The 19,072-nt window shown below is 41.0% G+C and overlaps 1 protein-coding gene across 8 annotated transcripts in view; it reads right to left on the bottom strand.

The window, feature by feature from the left end:
• The window catches only part of CTNND2 (catenin delta 2), a 1,245,479-nt gene that overhangs the window by 638,883 nt on the left and 587,524 nt on the right, over positions 1-19,072 (bottom strand). For 3 of the 8 annotated variants that reach the window (XM_050937393.1, XM_050937391.1, XM_050937392.1), the window contains one exon: positions 18,524-18,632. The exons of the other annotated variants lie outside the window; for them this stretch is intronic. In XM_050937393.1, coding sequence (XP_050793350.1) covers positions 18,524-18,543 — 20 coding nt within the window. In that variant the 5' untranslated portion in view covers positions 18,544-18,632. The remainder of the gene's footprint in view (positions 1-18,523; positions 18,633-19,072) is intronic. 8 annotated transcript variants of the gene reach the window in all.

Below are 19,072 nucleotides of genomic sequence, written 5' to 3' on the forward strand. Positions count from 1 at the left end.
CTAATCATTTACAGTCTAAGGGTCAAATTTTACCACCTTTTCTTACACTTTGAGTAGGTGGATGAGGTTCTGTGGCCTGCAATGTGCAGAAGGTCAGACTAGATCAGTGGCCCCCAAACTGTGGGGCGTGTCCCCCTAGGGGGCATGGAGGAACACCCAGGGGAGCACCACCCAGCCCCACCTCCGCTACAGCTCTGGCCCCCACCACGCCCTCAGCAAAGGCCCCAGCTTTGGCCCCAGCCCTGCTCTCGGTTGCACCCCGCTACTGGCTGTGACCCCAGCCGCAGCTCCAGCATCGGCCCTTGTCCCTCCTTCTGGTACTCAGAGGAAGGGGAGCATGGACAGTTTACGTTACAGGTAAGGGGGGATGCAACATAAAAAGTTTGGGGACCACTGGACTTGATGATCATTATGGTGCCTTCTGACCTTTTAGTCTGTGAGTCTATGATTTCCCATAGATTTCAAAGGGACAACTTATGGAGTAAGGTATTACTCAGCATTAATAAAGATGTCAGAAGCTGATCCTAAGTTAACAGAAGTGGAGTTTACAGCAGCATAAATGAGAGGACAGACAGCGTTTCAGTGGGGACAAGTACAATAGGATTATGTGGGTAGACAGGAAATTAATGCCTGAATCTAGAAGGGTAACAGAAATTTGGGTGGAGGTTAGAGTCTTTTTATCATGTAGGTGAGCATCTGATTTACAAACCTCCTTTAGTATGTTAGGACAGCAAATTACAAGTATAGTGTGTATTACTCAAAAAAAAAACATTAGAAGGGGGTAGAGCAAAAAAGATAGAAAGGGGGAAAAGAGAAAGCAACAGGAAACAAAAAAAAGAGAACAGAAAGAAAGGGTGAGACTTCTCATGAGCACATTATCTCATATACATAAAAAATTATTTCAGTTCTTCCTTTTGCTAAATGCAAAAGAATTCAAGTGGCAGTCAAGCAGGCAACCAGAGTTACTTATTATAGCTGACCTTCCTACCATCATCTCTGTGAATTTACTCTGTGGGAGTCTCCAGCACATTGACACAAATGACAGGCCATGATCACCTGTCCTTAGTGGTCCCTGCTTCTCACGCTACACTGGAGCTTTTATGATTCACTGACTGCCTCTTTCTTCTTGAAACTATGATTAGGAAGCACAAAGATTTCATTGGTATGCCCATGTTACCCAGCTGTACCTGTCATTTTCTCATGATTGTCTGCATCTGCTTGTATATGTTTTTTCAAATCTAAGTAGAATAACAGAATCACAAAAAAATGTATAGTTGTAAAGGACCTTAAGAGGTCATCAAGTCCAGCACTCCGCGCTGAGGCAGAACCAAGTATACCTAGACCATCTGTCACATTCTCGGGTGCAATTCAGACCAGTGAGTGGTTGTGTCACCACCTGCCGTGCAACCTTGGGTGCCTCACAATACTTTGCTGTTGTAGCCCCCAACATGGGCTGCTCAGAACCAGGCCACCAGCATGCACGTCACACCCTGAGTATCTGTGAATAGCTGCAGACTTGGTCCAGCAACTCTGACCGCAGCAGCCTGTCAGCAACACACAAGTAACATCCTAGTTTACACCATCCTTGCTTACTACTAGCAGGATGACCCTAACACGTTCCCTGTTGCAACAGTCTTCCAGCAAGATGGTGATTGATCCTTTCATCAGTCAGAATTTCTCCCAGAGGCCCAAAGGTGCTGGTGCCTTTGTCTTCCTAGGTGAAAGAGAGAACTTGGGGTTTTCTGCCCCCCTCTTTTACAGTCCAGTGAACTTTTGAAGTGGATTCTTCAGAGGGTTACCCTTTAAAGTAAAGAAGGTGACATGGAGTCTGATCGTAAAAGAGGCTTCATGACCTTTCTCCTCACCTGTTTGCTGAAATGCAAATTTGCTCTGTCTCCTGCCATCTCCGCCCCCTACTGTCTGAAGGACCTTGTTTATTACTTACATGTAAATTGTGGAAACGCACATCTCTTTGTTCAGAATAGACCTGTTTAACAACTTTTGCCTAGGCAGGACTGTGTGGGTTTGAACATGTGCTATCAACATCATACACTGAAATACCATAACTTTATATATAAGGTTGCTACATATATTTCACCATATTACTGACCAGTGAGTTATTAGTTTTCAAATGATACCTGACAAGGCATATTTTGTACAAATATTACTACAGTAGTGTGAATACATGGGTGCATTCGGTCACACAATCCCTGGAGGGTTTTTGTCTAACCTGTTCTTGAAAAACATTAATGATGTGGACTCCACAACCACGCTTGGAATCCTATTCCAGAGCTTAGCTATATAATTAGGAAGTTTTTCCTAATATCAAACCTAAATCTCCCTTGCTGCAGATTAAGCCCATTACTTCTTATCCTACCTTCAGTGAACATAGAGAACAATTGATCAGAGTCCTCTCTATAACAGCCCTTAACATATTTGAAGAGTGTTATTAGGTATCTTCCCCCTTCCTCCAGTCTCCTCTTTTCAAGATTCAACATGCCCAGTTTTTTTAACCTTTCCTCATAAGTTGTCTAAATCTTTTATCATTTTTGTTTCTCTCCTCTGGACTCTTTCCAGTTTATCTACATTTTTGCTAAAGACTGGTGGTGTCCAGAATGAAAGGAGTGGAAGAAGGGTGGGATTAGCAAGCAAAGCTATCTTACTGAGGTCAGAACATGTAGGGATAAAGTGAGAAAGGCTAAAAGCCAAGTAGAGTTGAACCTTGCAAAGGGAATTAAAACCAATAGTAAAAGGTTCTATAGCCATATAAATAAGAAGAAAACAAAGAAAGAAGAAGTGGGATCACTAAACACTGAGGATGGAAAGGAGGTTAAGGATAACCTAGGCATGGCCCAATATCTAAATAAGTACTAAATAAGTGCTGGGGGTCAGACTAGATGATCACATTGGTCCCTTCTGACCCTAGAATCTATGAAACTATGAAACCTTCACCTGAGGCCTCAGCCGTGCCTAGTAAAGGGGACAATTACCTTCTGTGTCGAACATACGACACTCCTATTAATACATCCCAGAAACAGGATCAAAGAAAACAAAAAAGAAACAGGATTTGGTAGTGTGAACTCTTCAGGAAACCTTCATAACTTGTGTCTCTCTTAAGGGATAGTATTTTAGTGTGGGATTTGCAAAGGTATTCAGCATTGGACTGACAACTCCCATTCACCTCAATGTGAGCAGTCAGGCCAATACTGGACACTTCTGAAAATCCTTTATTGTTCAGCTAGCTCCGCTAAGGCTAAGTGATTTATGCATGCAATTTTTCTTCTGAATAGCAAACAAGCAGCTAATAATTATTTAAATCACCTAATACATTGTCAGGTGACACTGACTCCTTCCTAGGTGGATAAAAAGAGCTATCTGGATTAAAAGTCTACACTATACATATGGACCTTACATGAGGTAGGTCTTTTTGAGTTTCATGAGCTGCTTTCTCAAGCTATTTTTTGAAAGTGGAGAAATCCAGCCACATCTCATATATTAGGCTGAAAACTGCTGGAACAGTAGCTTTTAATTCTTATGCATCACATCTTTGTCACATCACATCAGGAATACCAAATATGCTCATTCATTTAAATCTAAGTTACATACTCTTCAACCAAGAATTTGTTTTCTGATACCATGTGTACTTTACTATTGTTCATCCTGCTACATTTTTTTGTATCTATCACTGAACTACACGGTCTAAGAGTGCACTGTATGGCAGAGTATACTCCTGGGGGAATTCTGCGCCAGAAAATACTGTGCACAATATTTTAAAATTCTGCAAATTTTATTTGTCTAAATAACACTATCTAATTATACCAGTTTCAATTATTTTGGTAATTTATTTCAAAATACCAGTCAGCAAGTATGTCTGTAACAATACAGACACACCCAAAAATTCTCCCTGGAGTAGAGAGTTAAAGAAACCCCCAAGACAACCCAGTTCCTGTTTCTCTACCTCCTCCCCCACAGAGCCCAGCCGGGGACTGTGAAACTCTCACCCCCTAACCCCAGAGGCCAGCTGTGCCTCCCCAACCCTAGGCCCAGACACTCACATCCCCTCCCCGACAGAGCCCACCCACAGCCCCCTAGTCTACACACCCATATTCCCTTCCCTCCAGAGGTCAGCTGTGGGGCTCCTCCTGGCCCAGACACTCACACTCCCTACTCTCCCCAGGCCAGGGATCCAGAGGGAGAAACAGCCTGATGCTGCATTCCAGGCTTGCATGGAGCTTCCTGCGTGCCACCACCTCCTTCCTTCAGGGCGTGATGAGAACTGCAGCTGCTGGGAACCCTCCAGTTCCCTCCCCCTTGCCCCGGCCTTGTCTTCTATTTGTGAGCAGGCCTCTGCCAGATCCAGCGGCCCCTAGTGGCAGCCAACATCTCTACAGCCCATTTCTTGAGGGTGGGTGAATTCTGCATGTACAACATTAATTTCTGCAAAACTGTGCACTGCACAGTGGACCAGAATTCTCCCAGGAGTAAGAGTACCCAAAAACATCTTGTATGCAAAAAGTACAAATGACTGTGACAAAATACACTTAAGTTGTGAGCTAGAAGAAAAATAATTACCATATTCAATCTCTATCCCGTAATGACTGAGTGACATTAAAAGTATTTTAGAGTAAAAATATGTTTCATATACTAAGTTGAATGAACCTGTTTGGTTAACATTTAGTTACAGGTAGCTGTAACACTGGACTCTTTGAGTGAAAGCCTGGCCTCACTGAAGTCAATGACAACATTTTCATTGACTTTAGTGAAACTAGCATTTCATCCTTTGTCTTTATAGTATTAACGCTTTACTATGGGATTCTTAACACATCAAGATAACAGACAGAACTTTGCTGATTTTTGAGCCAGATTTTCTAATCCACTCTGGCCCATCTGTAGAGCCCTGGAAATCTGTGGATATCTGCTTTATATATGTGGATACCTCACAGACTCATAGACTTTAGGGTCAGAAGGGACCAATATGATCTAGTCTGACCTCCTGCACAAAGCAGGCCACAGAACCCTACCCATCCACTTCTATAACAAACCCCTAACCTATGTCCGAGTTATTGAAGTCTTCAAATTGTGGTTTGAAGACCTCAAGCTGCAGAGAATCCACCAGCAAGTGACCCATGCCCCACGCTGCAGGGGAAGGCGAAAAACCTCCAGGGCCTCTGCCAATCTGCCCTGGAGGAAAATTCCTTCCCGACCCCAAATATGGCGATCAGCTAAACCCTGAGCATGTGGGCAAGACTCACCAGCCAGCACTCAGGAAAGAATTCTCTGCAGTAACTCAGATCCCATCCCTTCCAACATCCCATCACAAACCACTGGGCATACTTACCTGCTGATAATCAAAGATCAATTGCCAAAATTAAGCTATCCCATCATACCATCCCTTCCATAAACTTATCAAGCTTAATATGTCTTTTGCCCCCACTACTCCCCTTGAAAGGCTGTTCCAGAACTTCACTCCTCTAATGGTTAGAAACCTTCGTCTAATTTCAAGTATAAACTTCCTAGTGTCCAGTTTATACCCATTTGTTCTAGTATCTACATTGGTACTAAGCTTAAATAATTCCTCTCCCTCCCTAATATTAATCCCTCTGATATATTTATAAAGAGCAAGTGTATCCCCCCTCAGCCTTCTTTTGGCTAGACTAAACAAGCCAAGCTCTTTGAGTCTCCTTTCATATGACAGGTTTTCCATTCCTCAGATCATCCTAGTAGCCTGTCTCTGAACCTGCTCCAGTTTGAATTCATCCTTCTTAAACATGGGAGACCAGAACTGCACACAATATTATTCCAGATGAGGTCTCACCAGTGCCTTATATAATGGTACTAACACCTCCTTATCTTTGCTGGAAATACCTCGCCTGATGCATCCTAAAACTGCATTAGCTTTTTTAACAGCCATATCACATTGGCGGCTCATAGTCATCCTGTGATCAACCAATACTCCAAGATCCTTCTCCTCCTCTGTTGCTTCCAACTGATGTGTCCCCAATGTATATCTAAAATTCTTATTATTAATCCCTAAGTGCATGACCTTGCACTTTTCACTATTAAATTTCATCCTAATACTATTACTCCAGTTTACAAGGTCATCCAGACCTTCCTGTATGATATCCCGGTCCTTCTCTGTGTTAGCAATACCTCCCAGCTTTGTGTCGTCCGCAAACTTTATTAGCACATTCCCGCTTTTTGTGCCAAGATCAGTAATAAAAAGGTTAAATAAGATTGGTCCCAAAACCGATCCTTGAGGAACTTCACTAGTAACCTCCTTCCAGCCTGACAGTTCACCATTCAGTACGACCCCTTGGAGTCTCCCCTTTAACCAGTTCCTTATCCACCTTCCAATTTTCATATTGATCCCCATCTTTTCCAATTTAACTAATAATTCCCCACGTGGAACCGTGTCAAATGCCTTACTGAAATCGAGGTAAATTAGATCTACTGCATTTCCTTTGTCTAAATAATCTGTCACCTTCTCAAAGAAGGAGATCAGGTTGGTTTGGCATGATCTACCTTTAGTAAAACCATGTTGTAATTTGTCCCAATTACCATTGACGTCAATGTCCTTAGCTACTTTCTCCTTCAAAATTTTTTCCAAGACCTTACATACTACAGATGTCAAACTAACAGGCCTATAGTTACTCGGATCACTTTTTATCCCTTTCTTAAAGATAGGAACTATGTTAGCAATTCTCCAGTCGTACGGTACAAACCCTGAATTTACCGATTCATTAAAAATTCTTGCTAATGGGCTTGCAATTTCATGCGCCAGTTCCTTTAATATTCTTGGATGAAGATTATCTGGGCCCTCCGATTTTGTTCCATTAAGCTGTTCAAGTTTGGCTTCTACGTCAGATGTGGTAATATCCACCTCCATATCCTCATTCCCGTTTGTCATCCTTCCATTATCCCTAAGCTCCTCATTAGCCGTATTAAAGACTGAGGCAAAGTACTTATTTAGATATTGGGCCATGCCTAGGTTATCCTTAACCTCCATTCCATCCTCAGTGTTTAGCGGTCCCACTTCTTCTTTCTTTGTTTTCTTCTTATTTATATGGCTATAGAACCTTTTACTATTGGTTTTAATTCCCTTTGCAAGATCTAACTCTACATGACTTTTAGCCTTTCTCACTTTATCCCTACATGTTCTGACCTCACTAAGGTAGCTTTCCTTGCTAATCCCACCCTTCTTCCACTCCTTGTAGGCTTTCTGCTTTTTCTTAATCACCTCTCTGAGATGCTTGTTCATCCAGCTTGGTCTACAACTCCTGGCTATGGTTTTTTCCCCCTTTCTTGGGATGCAGGCTTCTAATAGTTTCTGCAGCTGCGACTTAAAGTAATTCCAGGCCTCCTCCGAATTTAGATCCACAAGTTCTTCAGTCCAATCCACTTCCCTAACTAATTTCCTTAATTCTTTAAAGTTAGCCCTTGAGAAGTCAAAAACCCTAGTCCCAGATCTATTTTTGTTTATCCTTCCATCTAGTTTGAACTGAATTGGTCATGATCACTCGAACCAAGGTTGTTCCGTACAACCATTTCTTCTATGAGGTCCTCACTACTCACCAAAACCATATCTAAAATGGCATCCCCTCTTGTTGGTTCTTCAACTACTTGGTGAAGAAATCCATCTGCTATCACATCCAGAAAAATCTGAGCCCTATTATTCTTGCTAGCACTTGTCCTCCAGTCTATAGCTGGGAAGTTAAAGTCTCCCATGATCACACATTTCCCATTAGTGTTTACTTCATTAAAAACATTAAAGAGGTCTCTATCCATATCCAAATCAGATCCCAGCGGTCTGAAGCACACTCCAAGCACTATCTCAGGGAAGGCTCTAGTAGCTTTCTTTCCCAGTGTGATTTTTGCCTAGACAGACTCTGTCTTGTCCATTCCATCACTTCTTATTTCTTTACAGTTAACCTCATCATTGATATACAATGCTACTCCACCACCTTGGCCTTTATTTCTGTCTTTCCTAAACAGCACATAGCCTTCAATACCTGTACTCCAGTCATGACTACTATTCCACCATGTTTCTGTTATCCCTATAATATCCGGTTTCACTTCCTGCACCAGTAGCTCTAGTCCCTCCATTTTGTTACCTAGGCTCCTTGCATTAGTGTAGACACATCTTAATTTTTGCCGTTTGGCTTCACTGACATTCTTTACCCTGTTAGGCACAGACATTCTACCACCAGCATCACCTGTTAGTCTGGTATCTACACTACCCTTCCTCCTTATGTCAATTCTTCTGTCCACGGCTGTATCCCCTCTTACTTTGTTTTCTTCACTCTCAAGGTTAAATTCCGGCATGGAGATCACCTGGACATCTCCCAACCATCTCCCCCAAATTCCTAGTTTAAAGCTCTCTTAATCAGTTGGGCAAGCCTCCATCCTAGGAGTCTATTTTCCTCCTTACTCAGGTGAAGTCCATCCCGAGAGAACAGTCTTCTGTCCATAAATGCTTCCCAGTGGCTGTACATCCCAAAGCCCTCCTTATAGCACCACTGCCTGAGCCATCTGTTGATCGCCATCATCTTGTCACACCTTTGTTGCCCTTCTCTAGGAACCGGCAAAATCCCACTGAAGATCACCTGAGCCTCGATTTCCTTAAGCGTCTTTCCTAGTCTGGCATAGTCTCTCTTGATACATTCCAGAGAGTATCTAGCCATATCATTCGTTCCCACATGAAGGACAATCAACGGATTCTTTCCTGCTCCCGCTAGGATCCTTTTCAGCCTCAGGTCCACATCCCGTATCTTAGCACCCGGCAGACAGCACACCCTTCTGTTCTCCCGATCAGCTCTAGTTACAGGCCTGTCTATCCTTCTCAGTACGGAGTCTCCAATCACATAGACCTGCCTTTTCCTGGTGACAGTGTGATTCTCCGGTCTTTCCCCTGCACCCACTGGCTGCATGTCCTCTCGATTCCTATTCACCCTTGCGATCCTCCTGGGGCTTATATTTGGTGTTACCTCCATTGACTCCTCCCCTCCTCCTGTAGGACTAACAGCTCTTCTCTTTTTCCTTGCCCTCTCTCCTTCAGCGACCACCTGCTGTACCCCTTCTTCATTTTCCAGCTCTGCAAACCTGTTCCTCAGTTCTATTTCTCCTTCACTGGCCCGTCTTTTCCTCTGCCTGGTTCTCTTAGTCACATGCTTCCACCGTCCACTTTCCTCACCCAGCAGTCTCTCCTCAGAATTCTTTGGTCCTGCTTCCATCTGCAAGTCTGAGCTTATCCCTTCAGCCCCCTTGTGTCTGTGCTCCATCATCTGCTTGAACCCCCTTCTAAACTTGACCAGAGTTTCAACCTGCATCTCCAGTCCTCTGATCTTTTCTTCCATCAGCTCTATCAGGCGGCACTTCATGCAGTGCAAACTCTTTTCAGGTACCCCCTCCAGGATCATGTACATGCTGCAGCTTCCACATCCAGTCATTCTCATTGTGTCTTTCACTGCTACCTCTGTATCAGTCATAGCCTTCCCACTTAAAACCTGGTAGTCCAAGAAACACAACACAACACAAACACCCAACAGGCACCAGAACACTGGCAGACCACCACCCACTCCCTTTACTAGCCTGTCAGTTCCTCTGTCTAGGTCTCAGTCTCCCCCGCAACCTCCCCCTGTAAACTCCCTCTGAAACTCCCCTGTTTACAGCTCTGTTTGCTGGCTGCTGGCTGTTGCGCCGCTGCAGCTGTCTGCATCTCCGGAACCTGTTTGCGGATGGATGTGGATCCAAATTTTATATCTAGAGCCCTGCAAATCTGCAGATATCCATGGGATTGGATGTGGATACAAATGTTCTATCCACATAGGGCTCTAGTGCAAAGTGGACAGGTTCTGCTCAGAAACCACCAGTAGGAATTCCCCTTACAGAGGGGAAAAACCTGTTGCTATCAATCTGGCAGAGACAGCAGAGCCTCAAGGAAGGGGATGTGTCAAGGGAAGAAAGATGCAAGGAGGAGCCAGACAGTGATATGGTAGTATGGCACTCTCTGCAGCTGATTTTCGTTAGTGTAGGTTGCATAGGGATCTTGCACCAGTGGCTTAAGTTAGAGCAGGAAGTCAGCAACCTTTCAGAAGTGCTGTGCCAAGCCTTCATTTATTCACTCTAATTTAAGATTTCGCATGCCAGCAATACATTTTAACATTTTTAGAAGGTCTCTTTCTATAAGTCTATAATATATATCTAAACTGTTGTTATATGTAAGTAAATAAGATTTTTAAAATGTTTAAGAAGCTTAATTTAAAATTCAATTAAAATGCAGAACACCCCGGACCGGTGGCCAGGACCCAGCAGTGTGAGTGCCACTGAAAATCAGCTAGCATGCCGCCTTTGATACGCATGCCATAGGTTGCCTACCCCTGAGTTAGAGCAAGCCCCCTAATTTGGTGCTGCATCAGGAAGCAGGGAGTAACCAGCTTCCTATGCCCTGCCACTCATCCTCCTTGTAGTACAGGGTACAGGGCAAGATTTCAGCCAGAGTCATTATTCCTGTAATCCAATCTAGTACATTTGTAAACTGGAGTTTTGTATTACGTGGTAGAATTCACTTTCACATTAACTATATTTCATTTTTCTATCCAATACTGGCAGTTGTACAATAAAATGTTCTTATCTTATTGTAATAAAAATTACCTGTCTGAAACATTTATTTACCTATTAGAAAATTGTTTTTTATACTTTATTGATATTGTATTAATTTTTTAGATATAATATTACAACCTTGACAGGGCACCAAAGATGGCAGTGCTTAAATAGATGGCGAGAGAAAGGGAGAGAGAGTGTTAATTTGAGAAGATCCCTGGATCTCAGCTTCCAGTTTGGATTCAAATATTTGCTGGATGATAAAATGATTGTATCATTCCCAGCATAACAAGAGACTCTATTAGGTGAATGTAGATATCAGGAATGGAATACCTCAGCTTCCTCCTAAATCTTTTATTACACAAACACACACACACACACACACAGAAAGAGAGAGAGAGAGAGAGAGAGAGAGAAAAACATGGAAGATATCAAGACTGATAGACTCATTCATTTCTGAATCTCCCGTCTTCCTCTTCACCAAGCTTCTGGCTAGTAAAACCCTCTTTCCTTCCTCATGCATCATCTGTTCATTTTAAGTCTATCACCTTGAATAAGTATGGTCACATTGGATCTAATTTTGAAAGAATAAATATTTATTCTAAAAACAATTTTATGCATTGAAGTCATAGTCCTGTGTTTTAAGGATCTATGTCACCTATATTCACTATAGCTGTTAGCCTGGAGGTTCTGGGGTTAAGCACCTGCAAAAATCACTATTTAATTCAAATAGATACTTCTCCTTCCGAAGCTAGCCAAGCCTTCCCCCTTTTCCAATGGCTGAGTCACAGACTATGCACAGATAAGGCTCAGTGGGCAACGAACTGAGAAGGTTGAGTTTGCCAGGTGATAGCCTACCATGAGGACCAGATTTCTCCCTGGTTGACTGAGCTCTTCAATTTGGCCATCTGGAAAACTAAGATAACAACACAGGAAGAAAATAGGACCATCTTGTCTGATTTAATTACCCACACGCACACATACACACACTTTTCCTCTGAAATCTTTTGAATAACCATCTTTTCTAACCATCTAAATAACCCTTTTTGTATAAAATGAGAAGTCATCTGGGGAGCACTTTCCAATTAACATGTTAATCAATGTTTGTCTCAAAAAGGCTTAGAATTGTTATAAATATCAGAACAGCATGTGTGAAGCTTGTGGGGTCCAGTGGAATGGCTTCCTTGGCGGGAGAGCTGTAATTGAAAGCATCACTTGGAAAGGGGCAGTTACAGTGTACAAAAATCGGATTTGTTTGTATCTTTGGCCCAGAAAGAAGTATAGTTTTTTGGGTTTTTTTTAAGATTTAAAGAAAATATGTTTGTAAAAATTATGTACTACTTCACCAGACTATACTGACCTACTAATTGCAATGTCCAGAAGATAAGCTAATTAAGCCAAATTAAGAGTTGCCACACCCCATAAACAATTATATTGCATCTAATCTCTTGTTCTAACTGCTATTACATTGGCAAATACTTTTAGTTTTTAATTATAGTAGCCACTAGTTTATGAACATATTTCCAGTTATTTGAATACAAGAGAAACTGTAACTTTATGCATGCTTAAAAGGAAATCTTTCAGTGCAGTCCTGAGCCAGTTGTTTCTTTAATACTATTTTCTTGGCTCTGTCTCTTACTGGTTCCCCATCATGTCAGTTGCATTTACCATAATCATTGACAGTGAAAAGATAATGCGATATGAAGAAAAATGTTAATTGTTTCTGTAAACACAATCAAAGTGCATTTATACAGTAATTACTTTCTTCACTTTTTTTCTACTAGGCTCTTATATCTTTAAAGTAGAGAGCAGATCAATTCATTATTCTTTATAGTTTATTTAAGGCATTTCAAAAACATCAATCCATAAGATTGTAGCAGCATCACACGCCAAAGTCAGTTAAAATCTAGTTATCACAGACAGCTGTAGTGAAAATTGTACACATTAGTATGACCCCCATTTCTAAAAATAATCAGTACTTATTATTACCACTCATTGTACTAAAATGGAAACTTGAATTCAATTTCATTGCTACTAGAATTAACAGCAACCCAGTGTAAGTTTCTACTTTCACATTTCATTTTGACTCATTAAAAAAGTCACATAATAAACAAGATAGCTCAAATGAAAGTGTCCTTTTTTTGCACAGTGGTTGCCATCAAAATATTTACCAAGTGGTTCTGCAGGTATTCTGTCTTCTACATAGAGTGAAATACTGCCCTGACATAGATACTACAAACATCTTAATGGCATTCCAGGATGTCTTACTGCAATATAGTTAATATACCCAAGTACTGGGGTACAATTTCTCTAACTTTTTTCATGTTAAAATATAAAACATGAAAAAGTCATTTTTTTATGAATTTGCTTATCATTGCCTATTACTTATATAACAGCAATGTTGTGCTAGGAACTTTACACATAGGTAGGAAGACTATGATCCTGCCATTAACATCAAATTGTCACTTATAAAATGCAAGAAACTAAGCCATATCTTACCATCAAAGCTCATGTTTCTTCTCCAGTGGAGTGAATGGTAATTCTGAACCAAAACTGATGGCAGAATTTGGCCAGAAACATGGCAGATGTACAGTAGTATGTGCACTATGAAAGGATTTGGCAGCAGTAGCCAAATTAATGTTAACATATTGGGCATCACCTGGATAAAGTCTCCCCCACTGTATTGATAAGACAGTCTGAAAACACCTATGAATTGCTTTTTACCCTAGTTCTTTAGAATGACTTTATATTTTCTAATGACAAGAACATGCCTTGTAAAATGATGGGTTTAAATGATGTTTTGGTACAGGCCTATGATTAGAGCAGTGAGATCTTTGCCGGAGACTAACTCAGGAAAATACTGGTGTTTTGTAGACTGGCTCCAACATGTAGGTATACACTTCTCTTTAAGCATTAAATGTAGGTGGCCTTCTTGCTATTTTGGGAATTTGAGAGAAGCAGTGAGCAGCAGCTCTCACGGGCAGAGACCAGCAACAAAGAAGCAGAAACAGGAACTATCTGCCTACCTTACCCTAAGTTTGAGACCCAGACCAGTGGTGATGGGTGGGAGAGAGAAAAAGAGGTGGAGTTACCAAAGCCAGAAGCCTGATTGACATGCCAGGTGACCGACCACAGCCAGGACCCTAAGACATGTACACTGAGCATGGACTGACACAAAGCGTTTGGGGGAAAGGAATGGCTGCAGATTGTTCGATGTTAGCAGCAGTATGAGATGTTGCCCTATATTTTGCTAATCAGTCACAGCAGCCCAACTGGTCAGAAGCTGCCAAAGGAGTGTATCTTCTCAGTTAATTGTCCCTGAAACAGCTCATGTACAGAAAACACTAGGTGGAGAGAGACACCAGTCTCCTCACCCAAGCAATTGCCGGTCACAAACCAATGGGGAGAGATGGAACTCCTGAACTCCATATCCAGAGGCAGAGGTCTGTCCGCTAGTCTCTCCCCTTGAGCCTTCCTTTCTCTAGGAGACAACTGAAGGCCAGGGTTGACCCACCTGACACCTGCTTCTCTGAGAGAGTTAGGAAAGGGTTCTGGAGTGATCATAATCCTGCTCTGTGGGTACACAGCCAAATGAAGGCTCACCCAGAGTTAAAGAGGTATGTGGCACCATGTCACACACAAGTGACTGTCAGATCTGCAACACTATTTTACTGTATAAACTTATTTTCATTCAGTCGGCCCTGTAGAGCTCCAATACAAATAACATTAGTACACTTTGACCATCTGAGAGCTGCAGATGAAGCCCAGGATTTCACCCACTCAGGGCCGGCACTTCCATTTAGGCGACCTAGGCAGTCGCCTAGGGCGCCAGGATTTGGGAGGACGGCATTTTGCGGCCCTCAGCAGCAATTTGGTGGCGGGGGGGTCCTTCTGCGCTCCAGGTCTTCGGCAGCAATTCTGTGGCGGGTCCTTCACTTGCTCCGGGACCCACCGCCGAAGTGCCCCGAAGACCGGGAGCGTGGAAGGACCCCACCGCTACCGAGTTGCCGCCAACCAGGAGTGCGGAAGGACCCCTGCCTAAGGTGCCAAAAACCATGACGCCGCTCCTGCACCCACTTGCCTAATTATTCCACATGAGATTTTGATTACATTAAGTTACTGGAGAGGATATTTTTATGTAACGAATTGTCTGATTATTTCTGTGAGGTTTACTTCTTAATTCAGTTATCTGTTCCCCTTGATTCTCCTGCCATTGTCTTTGACCCCGTCCTTAGCCCGTCTTTAGTTTTACCCTCTCTTTTCTCCTAAAAAATAGTTCATTCCTTTTAAAAATTGATTGGTCCCTGATTCCTTTTAATTCTTAGAGTCCTAGTGGTCAGAGGGGCTATATAAATTTATTCACCTGGCCAATAGGCGGAGACACCATAATTTTAGCTTAAGAATAATTTTAGCTCCAGCAACTAGTCAGCTAAAGGCAGATGCCTGCTATCAGTCCAAGAAGCATAAAGAACCCAGGGCCCAGTAGGTCTAAGGAGGGTAAAGCAAGTGAACTCCACTACTCTTGGAGATCGAGGGTGCTTCAGGAGGGGGCTACACATACCCCTGGCATATTACACCTTGTTTTATGTATAATTATTAATGTTTACAGTGCCTATCGTGGGGGCAGCAGGCACTTGAAGTATGTGGTGGGAGGGAAAATCACAAAAAACAGACACAAAATCACCACAAGAACAAAACAGAAACTGCTAGTCAAGAACTGAACAAAATAAATGTGTCTTGCATCGTAGCCTGAAGGTTCTGACAGAGTTCTAAGGAGAGCAAGTTCCACAAACAGGGCCCTCAGCAGAGAAATGCCTGCCACTCGACAGGGGTCTTCAAACTTTAGATCCAAAAGCAACAGCTTCTCATCTAATCTTATCTCAGATAACTGGAACCAATCCATACAGAGCTCACTACTAACATCATAGATTGTACCCAGAAGCCATCAGAGAGGCAGGGATAGATTTCAGTACAGTGTTTATATTTGCCCACATCACTCAGACAGAAGGTAGCAGCTTTATGCACATGCTGGTGCACTTACTGCTTTATATTACTGTATACTGAGTGACTTTTTTTTTTTAACTGTATCAAGCACAGGCTCTTGACCTAAAGAAGCTCAAACTCCTCTTAAGAGTTGGTTATGAGGAATCTGTAGGATTTAATTAGAGAAGCTTATCTAGGACAATTGAATTACAAGAACAGCTCAGTAATATAACAGGTTTACTGTCTGGAATAATGACTTCATTTAAAACACGGATGCTCAATTAGACTTGTCAATGTATATGCACTGCTGTTTCCATGTTGCTGTACGGCAATGTCAGATCATCAGCCTCTCGAGGCAGCAGTGATGATGAAATGGGAATGTTTTACAGTGACAAGTGCAATTCCTGAACAGATAAGCTGAGACTGAGTGTTCTAAATAGAATGATTATTTTCAGAAATAAAGCCAAAAGCTTAGTATACTCTTGTGTACTCTTTCTTTATTTATCTCTGAAACTCTCGGTATCTGCTGAAATCCTGAGAACATCACTCAGAATGAGATTTTTCATGTAAGCTAACTTGCCAAGCTAAACATTTTGAAAAAGAACAAGGACAGTTGTCAAAAATAATGATATCCCTCAAAATTTCAGAAATCACAATGTAAGTCTCTCAGTAATTTTTACCAGCAAAATGAAAATATTTTAAGATGCTTTCAAAACCAGTGTAGTAGTAGCATATTAACAGCTACTATTCACAGGTTTTAATTTGTTTCCTCTCTTTCCTACATTACCAAATCTTCAATCAAAGTTTCTCCTCATACTGCAGATTCATATGCATACTTTGTTCAATTTTGTTAAAAATGAAATATATACAATGTTTGCAAAAAAGAACAGGAGTACTTGTCGCACCTTAGACACTAACAAATTTATTTCAGCATAAGCTTTCGTGGGCTACAGCTCACTTCTTTGGATGCATCTTTGCAATAAATATGAAATCACTGTATAATACTCATTCTCATATGTATGACCCCTTCTAAGATCATAAATAACAGTTTGTGTTAGTGCATCATACATATTTGTGCTAACTCATTTTCAGTCTTCCAGCCAAACTCTGCAGGTGAGAACTGCTACTTTCTTGTTCCTATCAATTATCAATGCTTGTATTAATTAAGAAAAAATCAGCAAAGAGTTTACTGCAAATTTTCCCAGTTCGAGAGACAGAGAGAGAGAGAGAGAGAGAGAGAGAGAGAGAGAGAGAGAGTTTTTCTGGGATTGCATTGAGGTGATCAATTAAAAACATATTTACTTCAGATATGTAAAAGACATTTTATAACATTGGTAAAAAAGACCATTTGACAGCAGATGCGAAAGTGTCTTAATTCCTTTTACACAGGGAGAATTTATCTGGGCAAGAGGAATTGTTCTATGGCTAAAAATAATATTCAGGAAAGCAACATGATTGATGAATACAATGATTGTTCAGCCACACTGATCAAAGCAAAGTCTTAGGGCTTTTAAATATTCAGTAGAGTCCCTATACACAATAGATTCTTCCTGCTGCAGAGATGGTATTATATTATGCAAATATACAATGTAAGAGACAATTTTAGTTAGTAGGAAGGATAATATAATATATTTTAATATGTCTTCTTTATTAACAGTGATAGTATGTTCCATATATGAAGGAAATTGTTTGATACTGTTACTGAAAGACGAATTGCTATTAAGTTTAGCATATAGGATATTCAAAGTAGTGCTGCCACCTTTTGGTTATATTTAGTCAAAATAAACAATTCTGACAGTATTTGCTTGCACACTGGAAATGGTACAGCAACAGAGATTTATGGCACAATGTTAAAATATGCAGCAAAGACAGATCTCCAGGCCCTAAAATTAGAACAAGATGCTCCTTGGCTTAAAATTTCGGTGAGCATGACCTCCTTTAAAGATGGAGCCAGCTTTTCCTGGTCAGCCACAAAGCATGTGCCGATTGACACCAGACCACATGATTTAAAATTAATGCTTAGCTCCTTGCTTTTGAAAAGACAGATTTATGTCTGCAGAAAGATCTCCATGAGTTAGAATCAGCAGAAGGGAAATATTCCTGTTAACCAATCTGATGCCATTTGAGATCTTGTCTCCTGAAGTTTTTATAACACTTTAAAGAAAGAACATTCTATGTAAGGATCAAATTAATCCATATGTGCAGAATACTAATTCTGTCCTTTTAATATGACAAGTGTAAAAAATGTACAAAGAAGATCATTTTGGACCTGACTAAGAAGTACAAAGAGGTCACACATTCTTTCACACACACTAACTAGCCTGAAAGCCCCTGCCATACCCCAAATGTAACTTAGGAACCATACTTTACCTACCATGGAAAAGAAAGTTCACATCATAGAAAACACTTCAGGAAAGAGGATCATAGAACCTATCATGAATTTAAGAGATACTATTCTCAGAAGAGATAGTCAGAATATGAGTCCTCTCTTGGATTTACAGTCCCAATTGTATGCTTTACATTAATTTCATATGACATCATAATAATTGATCAGTTCTAGGAACAATACAATTACCATAAGTTGTATATCATTATAGCCTCTGCTTCACTATATGCCAAAAAATATGGGGGGAGAGGTTTTCTTTATTGTTTGTTTTTTGTTGCCTCAGAATGAAATTACATGATTTTAAATGTCAAGCTTTGTGTGTCTGAACACAAATTACATGATCAGACATAAGTAAATGTTATGTATGGTATTATAATTATCTGTAGACAGCACAGAAGAGTGTCATAAACATTATATATACCAGTATATATACATAACAATGTATGAACAAAATGGGTTTTTTTTTTACTTCCCCCATCCTCATGTAATTTGGTCAATGCAGCACAGATACTGTTTTTAACCCCTCTTCTCAGCAATAAAAAATGCAGGACTGACCAATCAAACTGAAGAATCATGGCACCCTCTAGTGGTCCCTCCTCCTCTCCATTCTCCCAAGTTTGATTCCTTCGGATGTGAAAATAGGACCTTTAGTCCTTCTCTATTCCTAAATAGAGACCAAGGACCATGTCTGAGACCACAGCTGCAGCAAAGCCATGCACATTAGCAGAAAACCAGAAATGGACCCACAGTCACACTGGGAATGGACCAGTTCAATTCATTAAATTTTTCATCGGGGTCTCCCACCAACAGAAACAAGAAGCAACAGCCTCTCCTTATGAGAGAAAAATATATATTCTGAACTGCCACCAGCAAAGCACTGCTGTAAGGAATGCAGGGTGATGGTAATGCAGCGTGGTGCTGTTGAATGGTTCTTTTGAGAATCAGTTTTTATAAGTTGTAATATAAAGAAAACTTAAAAGGAAAATATCTGTAATCAAAAGCAACCTTCTGTCATTTTATTTGTAGGAAACAAGAGGGGAAAACAATAGGCAAAGCTTTTGCATATATCATAATTATTTGCACATGAAAATGTATTGCTTAAGT

This window comes from Gopherus flavomarginatus, chromosome 2, assembly GCF_025201925.1.
Source record: "Gopherus flavomarginatus isolate rGopFla2 chromosome 2, rGopFla2.mat.asm, whole genome shotgun sequence".
Taxonomy (NCBI): domain Eukaryota; kingdom Metazoa; phylum Chordata; order Testudines; family Testudinidae; genus Gopherus; species Gopherus flavomarginatus.